This window comes from Gouania willdenowi, chromosome 14 (genome assembly GCF_900634775.1).
Source record: "Gouania willdenowi chromosome 14, fGouWil2.1, whole genome shotgun sequence".
NCBI lineage: Eukaryota > Metazoa > Chordata > Actinopteri > Blenniiformes > Gobiesocidae > Gouania > Gouania willdenowi.
Window position 1 is genome coordinate 14329436 of NC_041057.1, and position 20222 is coordinate 14349657.

At 39.3% G+C, this 20222-nt stretch overlaps 1 protein-coding gene across 3 annotated transcripts in view; it reads right to left on the reverse strand.

Moving 5' to 3' along the window:
- Window positions 1-20222, reverse strand: part of LOC114475332 (glutamate receptor 4-like) — a 123921-nt gene that overhangs the window by 32085 nt on the left and 71614 nt on the right. For all 3 annotated transcript variants that reach the window (XR_003675458.1, XM_028466030.1, XM_028466031.1), the window contains exons 4-9: window positions 18475-18659; window positions 11393-11446; window positions 8740-8898; window positions 4983-5150; window positions 4747-4851; window positions 1590-1700 (exon numbers count right to left, since the gene is read on the reverse strand). Coding sequence is in view for 2 of the 3 variants with exons in the window: in XM_028466030.1 (XP_028321831.1) it covers window positions 1590-1700; window positions 4747-4851; window positions 4983-5150; window positions 8740-8898; window positions 11393-11446; window positions 18475-18659 (782 nt within the window). In the remaining variant the exon portion in view is untranslated. The remainder of the gene's footprint in view (window positions 1-1589; window positions 1701-4746; window positions 4852-4982; window positions 5151-8739; window positions 8899-11392; window positions 11447-18474; window positions 18660-20222) is intronic.

Here is a 20222-nt window from a genome sequence, read left to right on the forward strand (position 1 = left end):
GCAGTTGGGATTGAACCTGGCTGACTGCTGTTTGTTTCATCCAATCAGACACTAGATCTGTATACCCTGCCCCCTTAAAGCCCCGGGCTGTTTAGTAAGTCCATCCACTTGAGGAGGAGCTCTCAGTGGACCTGATAAAACTAATAGGATCAAGATCTATCAGACAGTTCTGGGGAAAGTTCACTGTTCCGTCCATAGAACGTGTTCTGTCTGTAAGTGCCTTATTTGTCAGGGTCAACCGTTTTATCCCTGGATTCTTGTTTTGTATTATCTGCTTGTAATCCTTTGGACTGCTTGCTGATTTTGGACCATTTTTCTTTATTGTAGATCAAAACAAACTCGGCTGCTGAGTCATTCATTTGAGTCCTGACTAAACCACTCATTTGTGCATTTTGTTTGCTGTGGATTTGTGACTAAATAAGAACATTTGTTCATGTCAACTGATAAATATACAAAGTAATTCAGCAGAAAGTTAACCAGGGTCATCATTTTCTGGAGGGACTCTTTATAGAGATTGCTGAGACAGTATTTTTGCTCTAATTTGTATAAATAGTCTGTGATTTTTTTAAATTCAGTCATTGGAAATTGTAATACACATAATTTGAAAAAACAACAACAACAATTTAGATATGCATATAAACTTATCCAGCTCACATCACACTGACCCTGATGCAAAGGCTCATCAGCAGAGTGTCTAAATCAGAGATAGGCAACTTTTATTACAGCGGGGGCCAAAAAAATGTGATTGTATACATACTTGTGTTGTAATGACTGAGAAGAGAGGAACATACTTATCTTAATCTTGCATGCTTTATTTTGACCTGTCACCTATTTATCTGCTGTTCAATATTACTGTATGTACTGTATGTGCAAGTAATCTTTCCTCTCTGTATACTACCTTCTAAGAACACACAACACTATCAACTGATCTGAAAATAATAATAAAAACTGATCAAAAATAAAAAATAAAAAAAGGTGATTGTTCCGTCCAAGGGTCACGTTATCAACATTTATGTCAATATTTAGAATAACGACAAATCTCAACATTAATACAAGAAAGAACAAAGGATATAGCATGTTTTTGTTTTATTTAAGTATGTTTTTGTAGTCATTTTACATTTTTTTCTTGTATTTTCACATGTGTGTTTTTGGGAGTTATTTTGTGTATATTTGTTGCAATTTTCTTGTGTTTTTGGTCATTTTGTATATTTTCGTGTTACATTCGTTTACTTTTGTATTTGTCTCCTGTGACTTGAGTATTTAGACTATTTTTTGTTGTCATTTTGTGTGGCTTTCTGTAATTTTATATTGTTTTAGTATTTGTTTATTAGTTTTGGGGGTCACGCAAAATATGACAGTTCCCCATGTCTAAATAAATAAATAATATTCCCCTAAAAGTTCCTGGTTTGTTTACAAGCAGATGCATCTTCGAGGATTTCAATCTGTGTTTTTTTGGAGGGTTTTATTTCAGTACTGGCGATACAAAATGCATGCATGCATCACTGGTGCAGATAGTGTGTCTGCTGAAGCATTGGGACATGAGGTTTAAGTGTTCTGTGAATATGTGTGTGTGTGTGTGTGTGTCTTACCATGATGGTAGTCACCACAACTGTGCGGTTTTCCATGCCTGATGTGTCATTAGGGAGCAGCGGAGAGTCCTGGATCAGCACCAGTTTATCTGCATCGTTCCAGTAGCCGATCTGTGGGAGCGACAGATCCACGTGTGAGATACGTTGCACACACCGCTTGTGGCCTGCCTGATGCTTCACTGTTACACAGCCCTGTATGAACCACAGCTGCTGTGGAGACAAGCGAGTGTGGTCCAAGCATTCTATTAGAGTCAAACTCTAGCACACACCAAACACACTAACACGTTACTGTAAATGAGTAGCTTTTATGAGTACTTGTACTTAAGTATGTTTAAAAAGAAGTAAATTGTTACATTTCTACACCCCAATTTGTAATTTTTTTTGTTTCAAAATGATCAATCGACATTGTTCAACTATAAAAAAAATAATATAACCAGACAACAATCAAATGCATCACATCACAGCCGACTAACCAGATGAAATGTTATGCACCGCAACAAGAATGCCAGTTATTTCTCCGCTTTAGAGTTAATAAATATAGCTATACTTAGAGCCTGAGAATTTTATTATATTTGGATTTGAATTCATTGGTGTTATTTTATCTAAAAAATAATTGCACATTTTGACAAACCATTTATTTTATACAGATGCCTTTGTGGAAAATAAATTAAGTTCCAACTGTGCAAGATTTGGTCTTTTCCTTTTCAAGTTTATACATGAGATGTTTACTGTATGCAAGGGCATAAACATGAGGATGAAAGTACTGTAACTAGTAAATTTTTACTTTGAGCACTATTTAATTGAGCTACTTTTTACTTGTACTTGAGTATTTTATGTATGACTTACTTGTACTTGAGTATAATCTCAATCAAGTAAAAGTACTTCTACTTGAGTAGGATATATCAGTACTCTTTACACTTCTGGTTAATGGCAATTCAATGACATTATTTGCACTGCTGTACCTTTGCCGTGTATGTAGATATTTGTGCTTTTAATTTATTAAGACTTTATTGTTATTTTATTTTTTGTGTGGTAACACTATTCCAAGCTGCTAAAATTGACTTGTCTTGTACAATGACAATAAAAAGCTATCTATCTATCTATCTATCTATCTATAGAATGATGTGCATTGAGTTGTTGACTCGTCAGATAATGTGTTAGATATAATAATAATAATAGATATAATCCTGTATTCCTGATCAAAGAATAAATGTAGGGGTTTTTTTTGTTGTTGTTGTCCAAAACATTCTTATCTAAATGAATAAAACCTGCGATATAGAAAAATAACATATAAAAATCATTTTTATAAAAAATTCTAAACAGAAAACACTAATAAAAAAAAAACAAAATATAGCTATAAAAAAATTGAATAGGACTGTAATACACACACACACATACACACACACACACACAGTCCTGACAGGACCATCGCTCTAGGTGAGTCAAGACCAGCCAAAGCAGCCTTTGATTGATGCCCCCCCACTGCACCGACCCACCCACCTCTCTCCTACCTTGATTGCTTTCTCTTTCATGCTGTCCGTTCACCATCACTCTCACAAGTGCTGCTTTACTCATGTTCCCATTTTTCATCCATCCTCTCAGGGCACCAGCGCTCACTGAGAGGAGACCCCAGACCTTGAAGAGGTTGGGCTTTTTAAAAGCACCTGAGAAAAGCTTCTACATCAGACATGGGCAACTGTCGGCCCGAGGACCACATGCAGCCCTCACCCTAATGTTGTGTGGCCCCCAAAACAAATCCACAGAATGACTCAAGAAACAAACAAAACAACACAAGTACACAAAACACTGACAAAATAACAAAAAATGAGAAAGAAATACACAAAATGACTTCAAAAACACATAAAATCACTCAAAAAATTAACTAAATGACAACAAAATGACATCAAATAATAGAAAGTACATAAAACGATAACAGAATTACACATTTTTGCGAATGTGCGCTTGCAGGAAGGCAATGGGACACTGGACATCTCTTCCTTGCTATACCTGGTTAAAGCTGCAGGGGGCACCGTGACCAGGAGATGTTGAAGCAAACTGTAGCTTCCTTTGAAAGCACATTAAAATATGCTTTGTACCCTACCAACCGTAGGTAACCACCAAGACACCCACATCTGCTGCAGACTGTTCATGTGTGAGCATTGTGTTAACTGGCTTCATGCTAGAGTAACTGACAATATTTTGAGGCTGACAGACATTAGGGAGGGGCTCAGACAAGACCAGAGCAACCACAACTCAACTGATGGTTTGTTCATCACCAACCATCAACGAAAACATATCCACAGTACACACGAAACAAACGCAGTGCATGAGGCCAAGTGAACAATACAGGGGAAACACAAATCATTCCATATATTTTCATACTTTACACCTTGGGAAACTAAACGTGTTCATACTAGTGCACAATAATAATATTGGGAAGAAGAATTCCACTTTTTCTTTAAAGGGACCCTCTACTGTTTTTACAAGTTCAACCTAAAAAGGTTCTAAATGTACTTATTAGAAGATCTGCGTTTAAAAAAATGCTGGATGTTAGCAGGATGTTTAAGAGGATGTTTTAGATGATTATTGTCTTTGTGCAGCTGAGGTAATAGCATGTGTTTGAAGCACTCATGCTTAAGACATTAAATTGAAGATGAATTGAAATAAAGGCTTTGATGACTGTGGATGGGAATGTCGGAATGGGAAAGTCAACGATAGATACAAAGATGCAACACTTCTTCTCCGATTGGGAGTGCCTTGGGAGGCATGGAATCGCTTTCTTCCTCTTTTGTTTCACTTTTTCCTCGTCTGATAAATACGTCGCTTCCAGCTATCAATTAAGAATCTGCCAAATTTTGTATTTTTCACTCCTGATTACCAACATAAACAAAAAAAACTCAATGGAACTTCACTGCAATAATAGATCACCAACTCTATCAAGCCCATCTTTAAAAAACGATGAAATGAATATGTTCATAAAAAAGTGTTTTATTAAGCACAGATCTTCTAATAAGTATAGTTAGAAGCTTTTAGGCCAAACCTGTGAAAACAGTGGAGGATGTCTCTGGTTCGGCCCACGTGTCCACCATGAACCACAATAAGTTTTGCAGCTCTGCACGACACTGAAGTTTTATGTGTGCGCTGTGTGAGGTTTTACCCGTCTCGGTCCGTTGTTCTTCAGTTCGAACACGTCCATCGTGTAGTTGACCCTGCGGCCATAGTGGTCAAACTGGACATTACCTGTTAACCCCTGCATCCGGACCTGCACACAGATACAAACACACTCACACACATGAGGATTGAACCGTAGTGCACAAAAGTCACAAAGCTGTGTGACACTATTGAGGAGAAGTCAATTAATGTGTGTCTGCGTGCACCTCTGAATCCTCTCACCTGTTTGAGAGTGCGCTCCATGTCGATGCCCTGGTTCCACGGTGCAGCCGGGTTAGCGAGGCAGTCACCAGCGTTCCCTCTTCTAGAAATGTCTACTTTCTGTCTCCGCAGGTTCCTGAAAGCCTCGGCCATCACCATCACGCCATCGTACGTCAGCGCAGAGGTGTACTGAATGTCAAGGAGAGATGAGAAAGTATGGTAAACAAGTTTTTGGAGATACTGTGCATATTCATGCATATTCAAAAGTAAAGTTCAAGCAGTTAACCTAAAGAAGTAGCACATAAAAAACTGAAAGGAGGGTCACGTAGCACATTTTTGACCTAGGAAACATTTAAAGGATTTTTCTCTTCAAATTCAATATTCTATATGAATAACTTTGGCTCAGTTTTGTTGTTTTTATGACTCAGAGCACTTTGGTGGCTCCCAGGGCTCATACTCCATAGCCAGAAACAGATCTGCCATTAATCACATCTTCATTACGGGATGAGATCTACTTGTACCAGAATGCCTCACGAAGCCAAACTAGAATGAAAAAATAAAGACAGAATTTTCTTTGTGGGAGGTTTGATGAGCCTTCTTTAAGCCACAGCTGTAGACATGGTTAAACATTTACCTAATCCATTTAAGGAAGTGGTAATAAAACCCCAGTAGGTTAACGCTGAGTGATTTGTAAATTACAGATTTTTTAAACCGACTGACTTGCCGTTTTGTCTGTGTTTGGTATATGAACAGCACCGAGGGGCAGAGGAGAGGGAGAGAAAAGATACAAGGCCAATTAAATTCTGATTTAGGTAGACAAGACAAACACTCAGCAATATTCGCCAGTCAGATCTATTTAAAAACTATTCGCGTTAACGTGACTGCAGGGGGATCGCATACGACGGTGGGTGTATAGTAATGACCTGAATGTGAACGAAGGCAGCACTTTTTTTTTGTCCTTTGCTGATTATTTTCTGTGAATGGGAAAAAGGGTTGGAGCAGAGCAAATGGCATTTTCAGCACACCACAAACCACCCAGTTTCCTCTCATCACTCTTTAACCTTAGGACTTTAGTGGTAGCTCTGATTATTGAGGCCCAGAAAAGAAAATCTGTCCTTTGTGAGCCACACAATTCCCTAAAACTCACCCCTGGCATCGCAGGAAACTAATTGAGTGAATGACAAAAAGGCTGCAAAGAAGAGTGAGGGGAAGGGAGGGAGGGGATGTGGCGAGGGCGAGGGGTTCTTTAGTCCAACCAAGTGGCAGCGTGGCATCAATTATCTCGACTAGCAGGAGTTCATTAACAGTGTATTGGGCCGGGGGTGAATCCTATTCTTTATTCCACTGCTCGCTGTGGAGGCTGATGCCCTCCATCTCCCAGTTACTCTTTACTCTCAATTTGCTTCCTTAAGTTACAGACTAACACACAAACAATCAGTGCGTGTGCTAACGTCATTTTAATGTAAAACTGCAAAATTTTGAGTTCCATCCAGCCTGATTCAAGACAGGAGGATAATGAAATATGTTTGCTATTGTCCTATTGGGAAGAATTTGGAAGAAAATGGATAGATTGCGTTACACTTTTTTTTTTCTTTTTTTTTTTTGGGTTTTTTTTTTGGGTTTTACATCGTCAACCACATTCTCTAAATCACATAGATCGGAAAAAAAACGTTGATTGTATTTTGGATGCGTATTATGAGTAAATCATATCAAATACCTAAATGCAGTGATTTTAGAATTGTGTACCACCAAGTGCCACCTACTGGTGGGCAGTAAGAACATTTTTAAAATGAATACATTAAGAGGATCCCAAGAATGTGTGCACTTGCAAATAGATTTGCTGCACTGTTTGTTCATCTACTGTTGGTGATTTTCTAACATTGCCTTCGCAGATGATAGCAGGTGCAGAAGTAATGGGGGTTTTGCGCTCAAGTGCAAGCGCAAGAGCAGGATGAAATGTCGGAGGTGTTAGTGAAAGAAGAGAATAAAACTGAAATTCTTGCATTACATTAAAACAAAAATGTGAATATAATTAGGAGAAACACAATATGGATGTCTCCAGGGACCGCTTGACCAATAGAGTATCAGTAGATCACCTGCAACATATGCTGACGACAGAGGACTTGTTGATTTCTAAGAAGTCTCATGTGTCGTTAAGTTCATTGCTTTGTTGGTAATCTTTTGTGCTTGGTGCAGGGATTTGTGGTTCGGTGTGATTCCCAGAAGTTTTTCTTAGCAGATGCTTGTGTTTGTAAGTTGAGTAAACACACCAGAAGAAAGCCTGTGTTTATATGTTAGTAGGAAATAAGGGGACAAGCCAGCTGTGACTCAGGCTGTGAACAAACTTGGAGGAAAGGAGAGTCATTTAGGCTGAGTGGTTTTCTAAGAGAGAGAGCAATTTATCAAGAAACACACAGTCCCACACACACACACATACACACACTGCTTCCACTCTGCTGCATCTGCTTTTTAAAATAGAAATCATTGTCAGACACAGATTTGCTCGGGGGAGGCGGTTTGTGAACCGTTCTTGCCCCTGTGCCGATTGCAATCTGTGTGGCTGAATTTTTTTTTAAGTGGGTCAGTTTGTTGCTTACCCAGTGTAACTACACACACTGCTGATGGTGACGCCTGTTACGTCTGTGCTTGTGTCTGCAATTCATCGCAAACAACCTTTCCCCCTTAAAAGATGGTTTGTGACATGTCTGTGTAGCCTTTATTACAAAGAGCTTGCAAACATTAATCTGGATTGCATTGTATCAGGTTAAACAATATATATAAAGAAACAAAGACAGAGTAAATATTATAAAAAAAAATGTAAAGTAACATAACACAAAGTAACATTACTTATGTAGCTTGAGAAGGTCACTATGGAAAAAGAGTTGCTGCCAGTGACCTAAACTTTTTTTTTACATCAGACATTGGCAACTAGGTCTCAAGGGGGCCACATGCGGCTCTCCGTCCAATTTTGTGTGGCCCTCAAATCAAATAAGGTAAAAATCACTCAAGAGAAACACAAGACTACAACAGAAAAAACTAAAATTTACAAAAATCTTGGTAACACAACCCTGCACAATGACTTAAAAACACACAAAATGACCCCAAAAGTGCACAAATAACACAGATGCACACAAAAAAAGCAAAACTACACATAACGTGAAAAATATACAAAAAAAACATACATAAAACAACAAACACACAAAAAACACGCAAAAAAAGGAAATGAGAATTGCCCAGAAAAAGATCCAAACAAGGGGAGAACATGCACACTCCACACAGAAAGGACTCACAAGTCCAATATTTTTTTTTAAACTATTAAATTTAATCTACATGTAAACATGTATTTATACACCCTGTCAAATAAAAATAACTACACATTAATTTTGTATCTGAATTTCAGATCCTCATTATTAACATCTAGGCAGAAAGAACCAAAAACACACAGACTACTGTCTAAATAATCTACTCACTCATCCCACATATCCCATATAGCTTTAACAGAGTAATCAATCACTCCCTAGCTGAGACTAAACAGCCTACTAATGTTTTCAGACTGTGGGAGGAAAATTGGAGAACCTGCAAATACCTGCGAGGAAACAGAACCCAATGATGTTCATCAAAGGCAGCGTTGTTGCCTTTGACTGAAATCCTTTTGATTTGCATTAATTATTTTGCACATGCCACTCCATGAACATTGCTCTCCATGACTACACTACACGAGGTGAGAGCGGCGCCGCGCGCTAATCTGATTCACTCTGATACTTTACGCATGGCAAACCTTGGGTGGAGCGTCCGAGCCCGGGTATTCCCTCTGATCCAGCTTGTTCCAGCGCTGCATCAGCTTGATGACCATGGGGTTGCTGAAGTCAACCAGCTGGAAGCCTGTCACATTGGCTCCACCATGCATGAATCGCTCCAGGTTAATGTCCTTAAAACCCTTCAGGGACAATGAAGAGAGAGAGTGGTCTATCAGCAGAGGACAATAAATGTGAGAGTCACATGAAGATGTAGATGATTACAGTTTATTCACATTACCAGTTGAATACACTCAGTTGTAGTTTATTATATTTACAGCCTGCTGCCTGTATAAGGAATTTGGAAACATGTTTCTATTTTCCTCCATGGAAACCACTGAGAAACGCATTGCTGGATGTCCTACAGGGAGCATTAAATGTCACAGCGGTGGTGCACAGCACATCACCGTGTACCACTTTCCAGGAGAGACGGCTGAAAGCCAAAGTTCACCATCTGTCTTTGTGATGGTGTGAAGGACTGTGTGCGTTGAATTTCATCTCCTCCCACTGCTTTATGTACCTGAACCAGACAGCCTCACCTCCCACATCAACTATCATTTGAAATGTGTTCACTGGCATCATAATATTTTCTTCATTTTGTGCAATTCTCTTTAATTACGTATGTTTTTTTGGAGTGATTTTGTGTATGTTTGTAGCATTTTTTGTGTTTTTTTCCTCTGTGCATTTGTTTTGGGCGCTGCAACATGTGGCCCAGCTTACAAACACAGCTCCAGGGACTATTGACACTGAATATTTATTACTCACTGTCATAACTGGATACTTGGATACCTGGTAACACTTTACTTGAAGTTTTATACATTTAGGCTGACATAACGCTGTCATTATTATGACATGGCACCCGTAATTAGCATGGATATGGTGTCATGAAGGGTGTCATTAAGTGTTAACCCAAAACTCTAAACTCTAACCCTACCTAACCCCACAATAGGCCAACATTGTTATTAGACATCAATTTTATATAGCGCTTTTCTTTGTTGCTTTACAATGAAGGGAGCAGTGTTGGGGTTCAGTGCCTTGCTCAAGAACACTTACCAGAATGATAAGTGTAGCATAGCTCCAAATGTGTAATAATTTAGCAAGCAACACTTGCCTTTATGACACCTTATTGCTAATGACAGATAATGTCAGCCTCATGTATAAAACTTTAATTAAAGTGTTTTGTCAAATTGAATTTTAAGTCACAATTAAATGGTTATTTTAGAAGATCTCAGAGGTTACTGCAATATATTCCATATCATTCCTGAATGCACTACTGTAGATCCCAGTGTGTGCAGAAATTAGTGTCAGATAAAAGAGGTTGGAGTTAACAGTTTATCAGTTCGCTCTAAAATAATTCAGAAAGCGGTAATACCAGTTGTTATACAATCCATTTGATTTTGTCATTTCATAACAATAAAAAAAAAAAAATATTCGAAGCCATGTTTTTAAGATACTCCGACGTGCTGCCTCTGGAAAGCTTTGAAGATGGAGATCAGAATTTTCAACAAAGAAATTAGGATTTTTGAGTTCTCTGGAATGCAACATTATTTCTGTAAGCTTGGGTTATCTTTAGTTGGATATGAGTTTGTTAGTTAGTGTTCAGCAGTGAGTTCAGATCTCAGTGCGACTCTTTCTCAGTTAGGGATTTGTTTGGTTGGTGATTATGTTTCATTTTAGTTTCTAACTTAATTTCTTGCTTAACCTGTGTCTGTGTGTGGGTCATAGTACCTTCATGTGTATTGCACCCCGTCTTGTCAGTGTGTCAGTACCTCTTGATGTCATTGTTCTCTCACCTATTTCCATGATCACACTTATTATTCCAGTGCTTGAACACTGCATTTGCTGGTGGATTATCTGGGATTACCTCCTTGTGTCTGTTTCCAGTCATCTCATTGGATTTTGGCCTTTTGTGCACTTTTTGTTTTTAATCAGTTGGATTTTGCATCTTCTAATTCATCTCTCAATCTTACTAGTAAAGGTTACATATATTCGTCTTTGAGTTGAGCTGTCTTTGTCATTTAAGGATTGTTCTATGTTTTAATACTAATTGGACATTAAGTTACACTAACCCCTCTATGCCCCCTTTGCATTTGACTCCCCCACTTCTACATATGTCTCCTAACAGGAAGGAAATACAAAAAACTCTTAAAAAAAGTGCATGACACTGTATGAGGGCGGCCTCTCCTTTTGTTAGAAAGTGTTTTTGCTTGATCATTTTCATACAACAGAAAAATGTTATTGTAAGATAGACCTTGTTTTGTTTCATTTCTTTGGCACAAGCTCCCAGCCCTAACCTTTCCACGCTTGTTTTGTCTTCTTCTATGACAAATACATCCTTTTTTTTTAAATACACATCTGTCCTGGCTTTATTTTGATTGTTGTTTGTTGCTTTTTTGGTAACAAACAGAGTGAGAAATTGTTTTTAAAGAAATAAAAATAAAAAAGTAGTGGAAACTTTAATAACAGAACTTCATCGAACTATCAAACAGGTAGAACTGAAACAAAGTCGGGATGAAAGTGAAACAAATATGTAGCAAAAGTAGAAAAAAGACAAGCATGTACAAACAGCTAAAATGAAGACAAATAGAAACAGAAGCACACGAACAATGATGCAAAGGGAAAAAGTGTCTCTCTCACCAGGTTGGCCATGATGTAATGGTAACCTTTGACGTGTTTCCCAACACTGACGATCTGCAGGAAGGAAGGACAGAGTCGACGTTAGTGGGGCTGGATTACATGATGGCAAACATTCATTATAAGAAGTTATGCATCTGACAGCCGTGTGTGTGTGTGTGTGTGTGTGTGTGTGTGTGTGTGTGTGTGTGTGTGTGTGTGTGTGTGTGTGTGTGTGTGTGTGTGTGTGTGTGAGTGTGTGTCTCTCTCTCTCTCCATGGGGTCTAAAGTGTAGAAGATGGACTGTCCAAACAAATGAGCGGGTCGTCACATTAGCGTCTCAAAGGAGAAACAAACACTTGGAGCTCACAGGGATGTGACAATCCTTTTCCATGCAGTTGCACAACATGTTGTAAGGGGTAGACAAGGAGCGATAAGAATGATAATATCAAGTGTTATTAATATTAGATGAATTTAAATGAGGTGCCACCTAAGATAGCATTTAAAGTGTCTTAGGTCACTTAAGTAGTAATTAATACCTTGTCGTTCAGGGTGTGAATTATATTGCATAAAACACAGACAAATAGTAAAGGTATTTACTTAAGGTATCAATTTGTTTGAATAATAATTTGTTTTATTAATCAAACAAATGAAACCTATTTACACAATAACTAAGAGCGCTACGCTCACTAAGCTAAGGATAATTGTTCGAGTATATAAATATTTAAAATTAAAAACCTTAGTAGAAGAAAGAAACAAAGAAAGAAATGAAACAGAGCGTGCTTTCATTGTGTGTATGTGGGCACGTGTGCATGCGAGAGAGAACTATGATAATATGGAGATGAGAGCTATGTGACTAAGTACTTTTAGGCCCAATTGGAATTAGCAGTGGCTATCCGTACGGTTGCCGTATCAACATACCAACATTCTTTCCGTACGCAGCGCCCCTATTTGGCCAGTTTCGGTCACGTGACAGGTCAGTCATTGGCCAGTTTAGGTTGCATGACTAAGCCTAACTCTAACCCTAACCCGAAAAATTGTTGTGATATTGGGTTATAACCCTAAACCTAATCCTAACCCTAAGACGCTACGTACGTGTACTTCGGTAACCGTACCAATAGCACCAGGGGTTGTCCGTACGGCAACCGTACAAATAGACACTTTCCTTGGAATTTGAGATTCAGAGTACCTCAAGTTCTGATAAAAGAGTCTAGTCCGTCTCTATAGTGGACGGGTTGGTGAAGAGAGTCTGAGGCCATAAGGCATGGTTCTGGACTACAGCGTGCGTTCGAAGTGTCCGGTTCTGGACTTGGTCGGTCGTTCGCTGGTTTAACGGTTGGTTTCACAGTTGGTTTTACGGTTGGTTTCGCGGTTGGTTTCATGGTTGGTTTCACGGTTGGCTTCAAGCCAGCAGGTTTCAACGCTGCTTCTAGGCTTGTGATTTTCATCACTGGTTGAAAACTGACTTTGAGTGGACTTCTTCCAGCTTCAGCGTGCTTTGCTCTCCTGTCGACTTCAGTTGCTCAGCTCACAGCAGTGGGACCAGAGGTTTTCCTCTCTGGGGCGCGCAAGCTTGGTTAAAGTCTAATAAAACTAAATACTGTGATGCTACAAAGAAAATAAAAAGTACATCGCGATGGGGTGACTCAGCAACCCCCGCCGTTCAAATCCAATTATTTGAATTTTGCGTCTGGTGTTTTAATGGTGATGACATACTGTATCTGGGTTTAATATGTCCCATGTCATGCTATTTTTCACCCATCTCCATTTGTTCTAAGAACCCCAAAAACACAGTATTTGAGGTTTTTTTTCCCCATACTCACCTGTTTTCTAGCATTTTAGCCTCTGAAAAGTCACTTTCTGAGCAACTCTACACAAACAGGCTGATTTGCGGCCTACTTATGCATATTCATGAGTGGGTGTGTCTATAGACAGTGACTTCCACCTCCCTGCACGGTGACGTAGGGCCAGTAGACGGCCCGCTATCCTCCCACCCACTCCGTAGCTGAGCTCATGCAGCTTTATAAACACGAGACAGAGCGTGGGGGCGGGGCGTTCGCCGGTACATACATAGACTGCAGAAAATACATACATAGCACTGCGCAATTGATGCTGAAATGCTGACCTTTGTGGGCGTGTCTGTTTACATGTCAATCATAGCAATGAGCTTCCTGGAGGCGCGGCTTCTCTAGCTCAGTGCTGCGTCAAATTTGTCATCAAAGTGGGAATGCGTCATCAAATTGGAGCGATGTGTTTGGGCTCACCCTGCAGTAAGAAAGGAGCAAATCACCCTCTAACTAACGATTGAAGGAATCAATGAAAAAAACACTTTGGGCATGTGTAGGAAGCCCTAATCACACTTTTATGATGTTTAAAGCACGGAAAAATTGATTTAGCTTAACATGGGCCCTTTAAGCAATTACCATTGGTTGACGTTTTTGCGGCAGCCAATCAGATTGCTTTGGGTGATTTGTGGGGTTGTGGTTTGTTTGTGGGTGTGTTCTATAAGTGGATGAAAAAACCTCTTTGATAAAAAGAAATTTGAATATCGCTCATATTTTTCTGGGAGATATTCATTAGGAACAGTTAAACTGTAACTTTACTGTATGTAACCTTATTCTAAGATTGTCCTGGTTTCCTGTGAATAAAGAGTTAATGGTCGTGTAGAAAAATACATATCAAAATTGTATCAAAAATCTGTGCCCACTTTTAGAATGTTTGTTAGTTCTTGGAGAGAAGCAGAAAAAATGGAGTTTCTGCCTCAGTTCTTGAAAAAGCAAGAGGGGAAAAACAAACAGTTAGGTAGTAAATTCCTGTAGGTCCCTTGTTCTCAGTCTGTGGGAGAGAAAGGAGGGAGGAGGACAAATGGTTCAATTTTACTGTTACTGTTTACTGGATAAAATGGTGTGCCGTAGTATCACAGATATGGTCTCCTATAATGTACACACACAAACAACATTGTGTATTTGTGATAGGAAGTTAATTGGAAAGCCGACATCTGTTAGGAGTTCCCATCAGACATCCAGGTAATAAGGCCGGGAATACGTCTGAAAGAAACAACGCCGTGCATTAAAAGAGATCACACAGTCCCTTTGTTGGCTTTCCTTTAAATTTACATTTAAAGCACATTTTCACAAACCAAAGTTTTATTGACTGAGCTTAAATATCTTTTCATACCAAACCATTCCAACAGATGTCATTATTCTTCCTTTGGTTTCCAAAATGGAAACTGGAGGCAGAGCCTTTCCCTATCGGACTACACCCTCATGAAGCAGCTCTCTGCGTTCAGCTCAGCAAGGCTAACACTTTCCACCCTTCTTGATTAAAGCGAGGACTTTCCTCTTTGATGAGGTTTGGGTGACAGGGAACCAGTTTCAGGCTGATACAGTGAATTTCATTTGCTTTCCTGTAACTTTCTGCTTCTGCAGCAGCTTTCTCCTGCTTTGAAGCCAGAATGTTTAGGTGTGTGCAGACTAAATCGATCCAACAGCTCACCGTTTGTTGTTCTCACTCCTTTTTAATTTTGATGACTATGACCAGGCTCTTTGGGCCTGCTTCTGTTGGAGTATTTATTCATATTTAATTGCTCATTTATCTTATTATTCATCTTAGAGGCTAGTCGAATGCAGATGACATCTTAAATGTTAAATGGGTCATAGTTCAACTTTATTGTCATTATTATGCACTGCATAATAGCAGTTTTCCAGTACTGATACACGTTTGTATCCCTAGAAAAGATTTGTTAAAATAACCTTTTAAAATGTAGGCAACTAATAGCAAAGCTTTGATGTGATAAAGCTCCTTCAACTTGCCTTTCAATCTAGATTCAAACAATACTGTACATCTGCCAGGATTGACTGGTAGATTGTAAAGGGAGGCAATAAACATGTATGCAGCCCAATCAACAAAGTTCTGTTTTTTTCTCTATATATATATCACAAAAAATCCATTGATATAGGAGCAACACAGACTATAGGTGCAGTAGCAAGCTATTGACAAAAAAGCATTTGAATATATGCATGAATCTAAAGATTTCAGTTCAAAATACTTTATAGGAAGTGGAAAAATGTGGGACTCCGTTTGCAGAGTGACTTATAGTATATTGCTGCTGAAGAAAAGCTGCAAAGCGGGAAAAAAAACCTCAGAAAGTGCTTTTTATCCCGACAGCCTGCATTACCCTTTGGTTCACTTCGCTCTTTGACTTTGATTAGATTTGGTCATTTTGTATTTGAAAAGCTGCCTCACACAAAGCAAACGCAGAGCAGATTGCTCCCATGCTGTATTTTAAGTGATTGGCTGCAGATAGGGTAGACAAAAATGAAAAATTCAGCTGCTGTGTTGGTCAGTATTTCCAGTCTTCCTCCTATATTTTCTGTTCAGCAGACAAGCGAGAATAAATCAGGTGAAATCCCCTCAGTGGGGATGAGTAATGATCACAACTGGATTTATCTAATAAAGTCTTGTGTGTGTATATAAATGTAGGCGTGTATCGTATACTGTATGTATATATGAATGAAGGTTATAGATGTTGTTCCTCTCCAGGTTTGAAGGTCACTGCCCCGCGTTTCTTTACTACCACATTGACCACGTGGACTTTGACCTTCCACGCTCCAGTGGTTCTTCTCCACCTTCTTCCTGCTGTTGCAGTCAGCTGGTATCTCCACATCTGTGGCCACTTCTCTCTGCTGGGATTTGTCCACCATCACTATGTCCACTAGGTTAACCAGCAGCTGTTTGCCAGTCCCACAGGATCGTAGCCATGTTGTTTTCAACCACCCTTGTTGCTTGACTTCCAGTCCATATAGGGTACAGATTTTCCTGTACACCAGCCTTCATCCTATGTGTTCAATGGTCTCAGAGGCAATGGGAGTTTCCCTGTCTAATAAGTACTAAGCATTAACACCACTTTATACTAAGTCGTATGTTTTGTTAAAGGAGCATAGGGCAGGATTTGTCAAAAAATAAACATACATTTTAAGTCTTGTAATACTAATGAGTGATGAAGCATTCAAAACCAAAGAGAATGAGCCTGCACTTATTTCTTCCTATTGCCTTTAACAGACTTTGTGATGCATTTTGTTCTGCAATTCAGGGCTTGAATCTCCCACATAGTCCTGTGGACGTGACGTCAAATGATGCTGAATGCGCGTTCTCGCCTCGGCTTGGAGACTGAAAGAAGACAATCACAGTGGACCAAACAACTGTTTGGGTCCATGGAGACATGCAGAGGCATGTGAGGAGGCCTTGCAGTAAACAGTCACATGAAAAGCGAGTAAATAAATAACGTGTCAGAGTTGGAGTGGGGATTGGTTCGCATTTTTTTGTCGAGCCCAAACCAGACCAAACCTAATTTTTTTCCTCATACAAATGACATATTTACGTTTGTACAAACAGGGGCACAGTGCACACAAGAGACCCTGTGGATCTATTTACATAATCTATGTACTGGTATCAAAGATAAGGATAATCCATGTAATTGTGCATAAAAAGGGTTGTTTCAACGTTGGATGGCTTCATAGCTCTCCTCCTCTGCTCCATGTTCCTGCCCACTGTGCTGATCCTGTACTGTAGAAATGAAAGAACGGGCACAAAGGGCACTATGTGGCCGAACCCAACAAACATTTCTAAATACTGTATATGTCCGAACCAATGGTCTTCGTTCTGGAATCTGTCCTCCAGTCACGGTATCAGCTACTTTGTTAAAGAGTTCAGTTACCCAGACGGCCGTCATGTTACTATGGAGTCTTATTTCTTGATCCTGACCTATCCTCCTTTAAGTATGTGAAACAAAAGCTGATCATTTTGAATCCCAAAGGACTCTAGCTATGGGTACGAATGAAGTTTCCTTGACCTTAACTTTGACCCAGAGACGGCTGTCGAAGCATTACTTAAACAGTGTAACTGCACTAAGCTGCAGTGGCCTGTGACAGCTAATATAACTAATATTGAAACCAGTGTCATGGGCATCTGGGTGAAATTTAAGAATATATGAACAGATAAGTCTGGGGATGAACACAGAGAGATGTCGTTGGCAGTAACTCAGAACACTGCAGCAAAAAGTGTTCCCAAAAGCTCTCAATGTGACAAAAACATTCACATCTACTGTACTTTGGAGACATCCTCAGCGCTCAGGACGTCTGCAGCTTTCTCACAAACACACACATCTGCAAAGTAAATTGTTATAACTATATGACAGATGTCAGCGAGGAGACACTGTGAATAATTGAACAATTACAGCGACACCAGTTGCCCTGAGGGAAGACGAGAGGATGAGCGAGGATGAAGACAAACAGCAGCAGGAGGAAGGTGCACATCCTATTCCGAGTGTGCAAATGCCTACTAACAGCACTGGAGAACAGAACAGCCTGTTCCCCAGCACAAAGCCTCTAATTAATACTTCCACTCACCTCCAAAGACTTAATGTGACCGCTGTACTGATGTTAGATCTCAGAGGGGACACAGCGGTTAACACGGCACCCTCAGAGAACCTGAACACGAGCACTAAGGCAATATTTATCAGAGGAACCATAACTTTGTATCGATAGTGTTAATATGAGCAAATAATAGTCCTGACCACTAGCAGGCAGGCTTATAACCTGCAGTTGTGGGTACACTATAAGTAAATTAACTTCCTGAAACAGAAACAGCAATACGATAATAATTTTGGGAGAAAGTCACTTTTTCTGGCTAGATTTGAGCGTACTGTTTCGACTTCCGAAGCATTGAAAAATACAATTATTTACAAGTTTTTTTTATTAATCCCTATACAAAACAACAACAAAAATAAACACAATCACTCTGAAAACACAAGACTACAAAATAAACATTACCACTTTAAAAAAAATACAAAATTAAAAAAAAATATACAAAATGACAACAAAAATACAATAAATGACTCAAATACACAAAACAAAAATACACAACACAAAAAAGACAAAACAACTTTAATATACAGTGGTTGGTCATTTTTTTTAAATGCTGGCATAAATGTTGACAATGTGATCGGACAAACACATTGTTGTGGTTCACCAATGACTGTTCTGATTAAGCAGTCTGTGTTTAAAATGAAGTAGATAGAGTAAAGTACTGCGTCAGGGTTACTTCACCTGTTCCAACATGTTCTGCAGCCTCTCCGCTTCAAGGTCGATGACAAACTTCTTCTCCTGTCGCCGGTCCAGATCTTCCAGCAGTCGTCTGTAGTTAGCATCGTTGAAGTTTTCCACACAGATGGCACTGACCTGCCAGTTGTTTTGTCCGGCCTTTTCCATGATGGCTTGCAGGATGGCGTATCCTGGTTGGACCCAAACATGGGAAAGATGGAGTTAGTTTAGTTGTAATTATGACTAGGATTCTTATTTCTGCAGGTATCGTCTGTACTTCACAGAAATAACGTCATAGTTCCAATTCCCTGAGTACATGTGGGTTACTCTGGTTTCCTCTCACAGTATGAACCAGTATGTTAAGTTTATTGGCATCTCAACTGGTTCTAGAAGTAAACATGTGCTTATAACTGATTGTTTGGAGTGAGGTCGTAGCAGCTCCAGGCTCAAAATAAGCAAAAAGTAAATGATTTATGGATTAGGAAGGAAGACGCATGGATTCATTTACGAAAGTAGAATGAATTATTTATGGGGATATGAATGAGATCACTTAAGTCAATTTCCCTTGACTACAAACAGAGTTAGTAAAATGTTTAGTGGAATTAAATTACAACCAATGAGCAGAATGTAAAAAGCGGTCCATCTTAAACACTTTGAACACGTCTGTAAGGGGTCACAGTCTTCTACGTCATGTTGATTCTGGTATCTCAGATAGACTTGGAGTTCTCCTTGATGACACATCCAAAAGCTTTTTCAGGTCAGACTGGTTGACTAGTCTGGGATTGACATATGAGTAGTGGATTAGCCACTATGAACCTATTGTGTGGCTCATTAGCCTACTAACGCCTTGTAGGAAAACTTTAAATACACTTATAAATGTCACTTTTCATAATTGCGGTCAATCCATTCAGGATGAATCACAAAGACAGAATGTGTCTCGTTTTTAACACTTAAAAAAAGTTGCAAAAAGCCAGCAACAAAGAGACTGTCACCAAAAGTTGTTTAATGCAGGATAAGAACCTATTGGCAGAGTATGTGGGCAGCAGGTTTTTATAAAACATTTAGCAGGTTGCAGGATGACATGAGTAAATATCTCAGGCGGAAAGGAAAAAAAAAATATTGCACGCTGGCAAATACCTAAGAGATGCAAGAGGGAAAGCTGTTCAATACAAAATTACACAAAGAGTATATTTTACTCCTTCCAAACTCTACAGCATTGCCTTTGTAACCAATGACAAATGCTGGAAATGTAAGACAGAAAAAGGAGCTTTTGTGCATTTGTAAACTAACTAATCAAAACGGCAAAAGTGGTATTATAAACCAATTAAAAAGTTGGTTAACAAAAAGCCAAACCATCAACATATAAACACAAATTGCAAAGATTTAATTAGTATAGTGAAATATTATATATGACATTTTTTTTATTTTACACACTTATATTAAAGGTATTGTGGACGATGTTTAAAAAAGAAACGCCCTCTCCACATTTTGAAAAAAAATGCGCATGCGCAACAAGCCTATGTGTGCTGGAGAGCGTGCACGAGCCCCGTTTTCCTCGTGCACAGCTCTGTTTACAAGTTGGTGTGGACATCGGTCATACAAGCTTATCTTACAAAAGAAGATTTGCACTTTTCCCACTATGTCAGACTCGCCACCGGTAAGTGAAAATCCATTTTCAAAGGACCCGGTGCGCACCGGGCACGAGCACGTACGACGGCCTTGATTGACAGTTAGGAGGACCAATAGTCTTGATG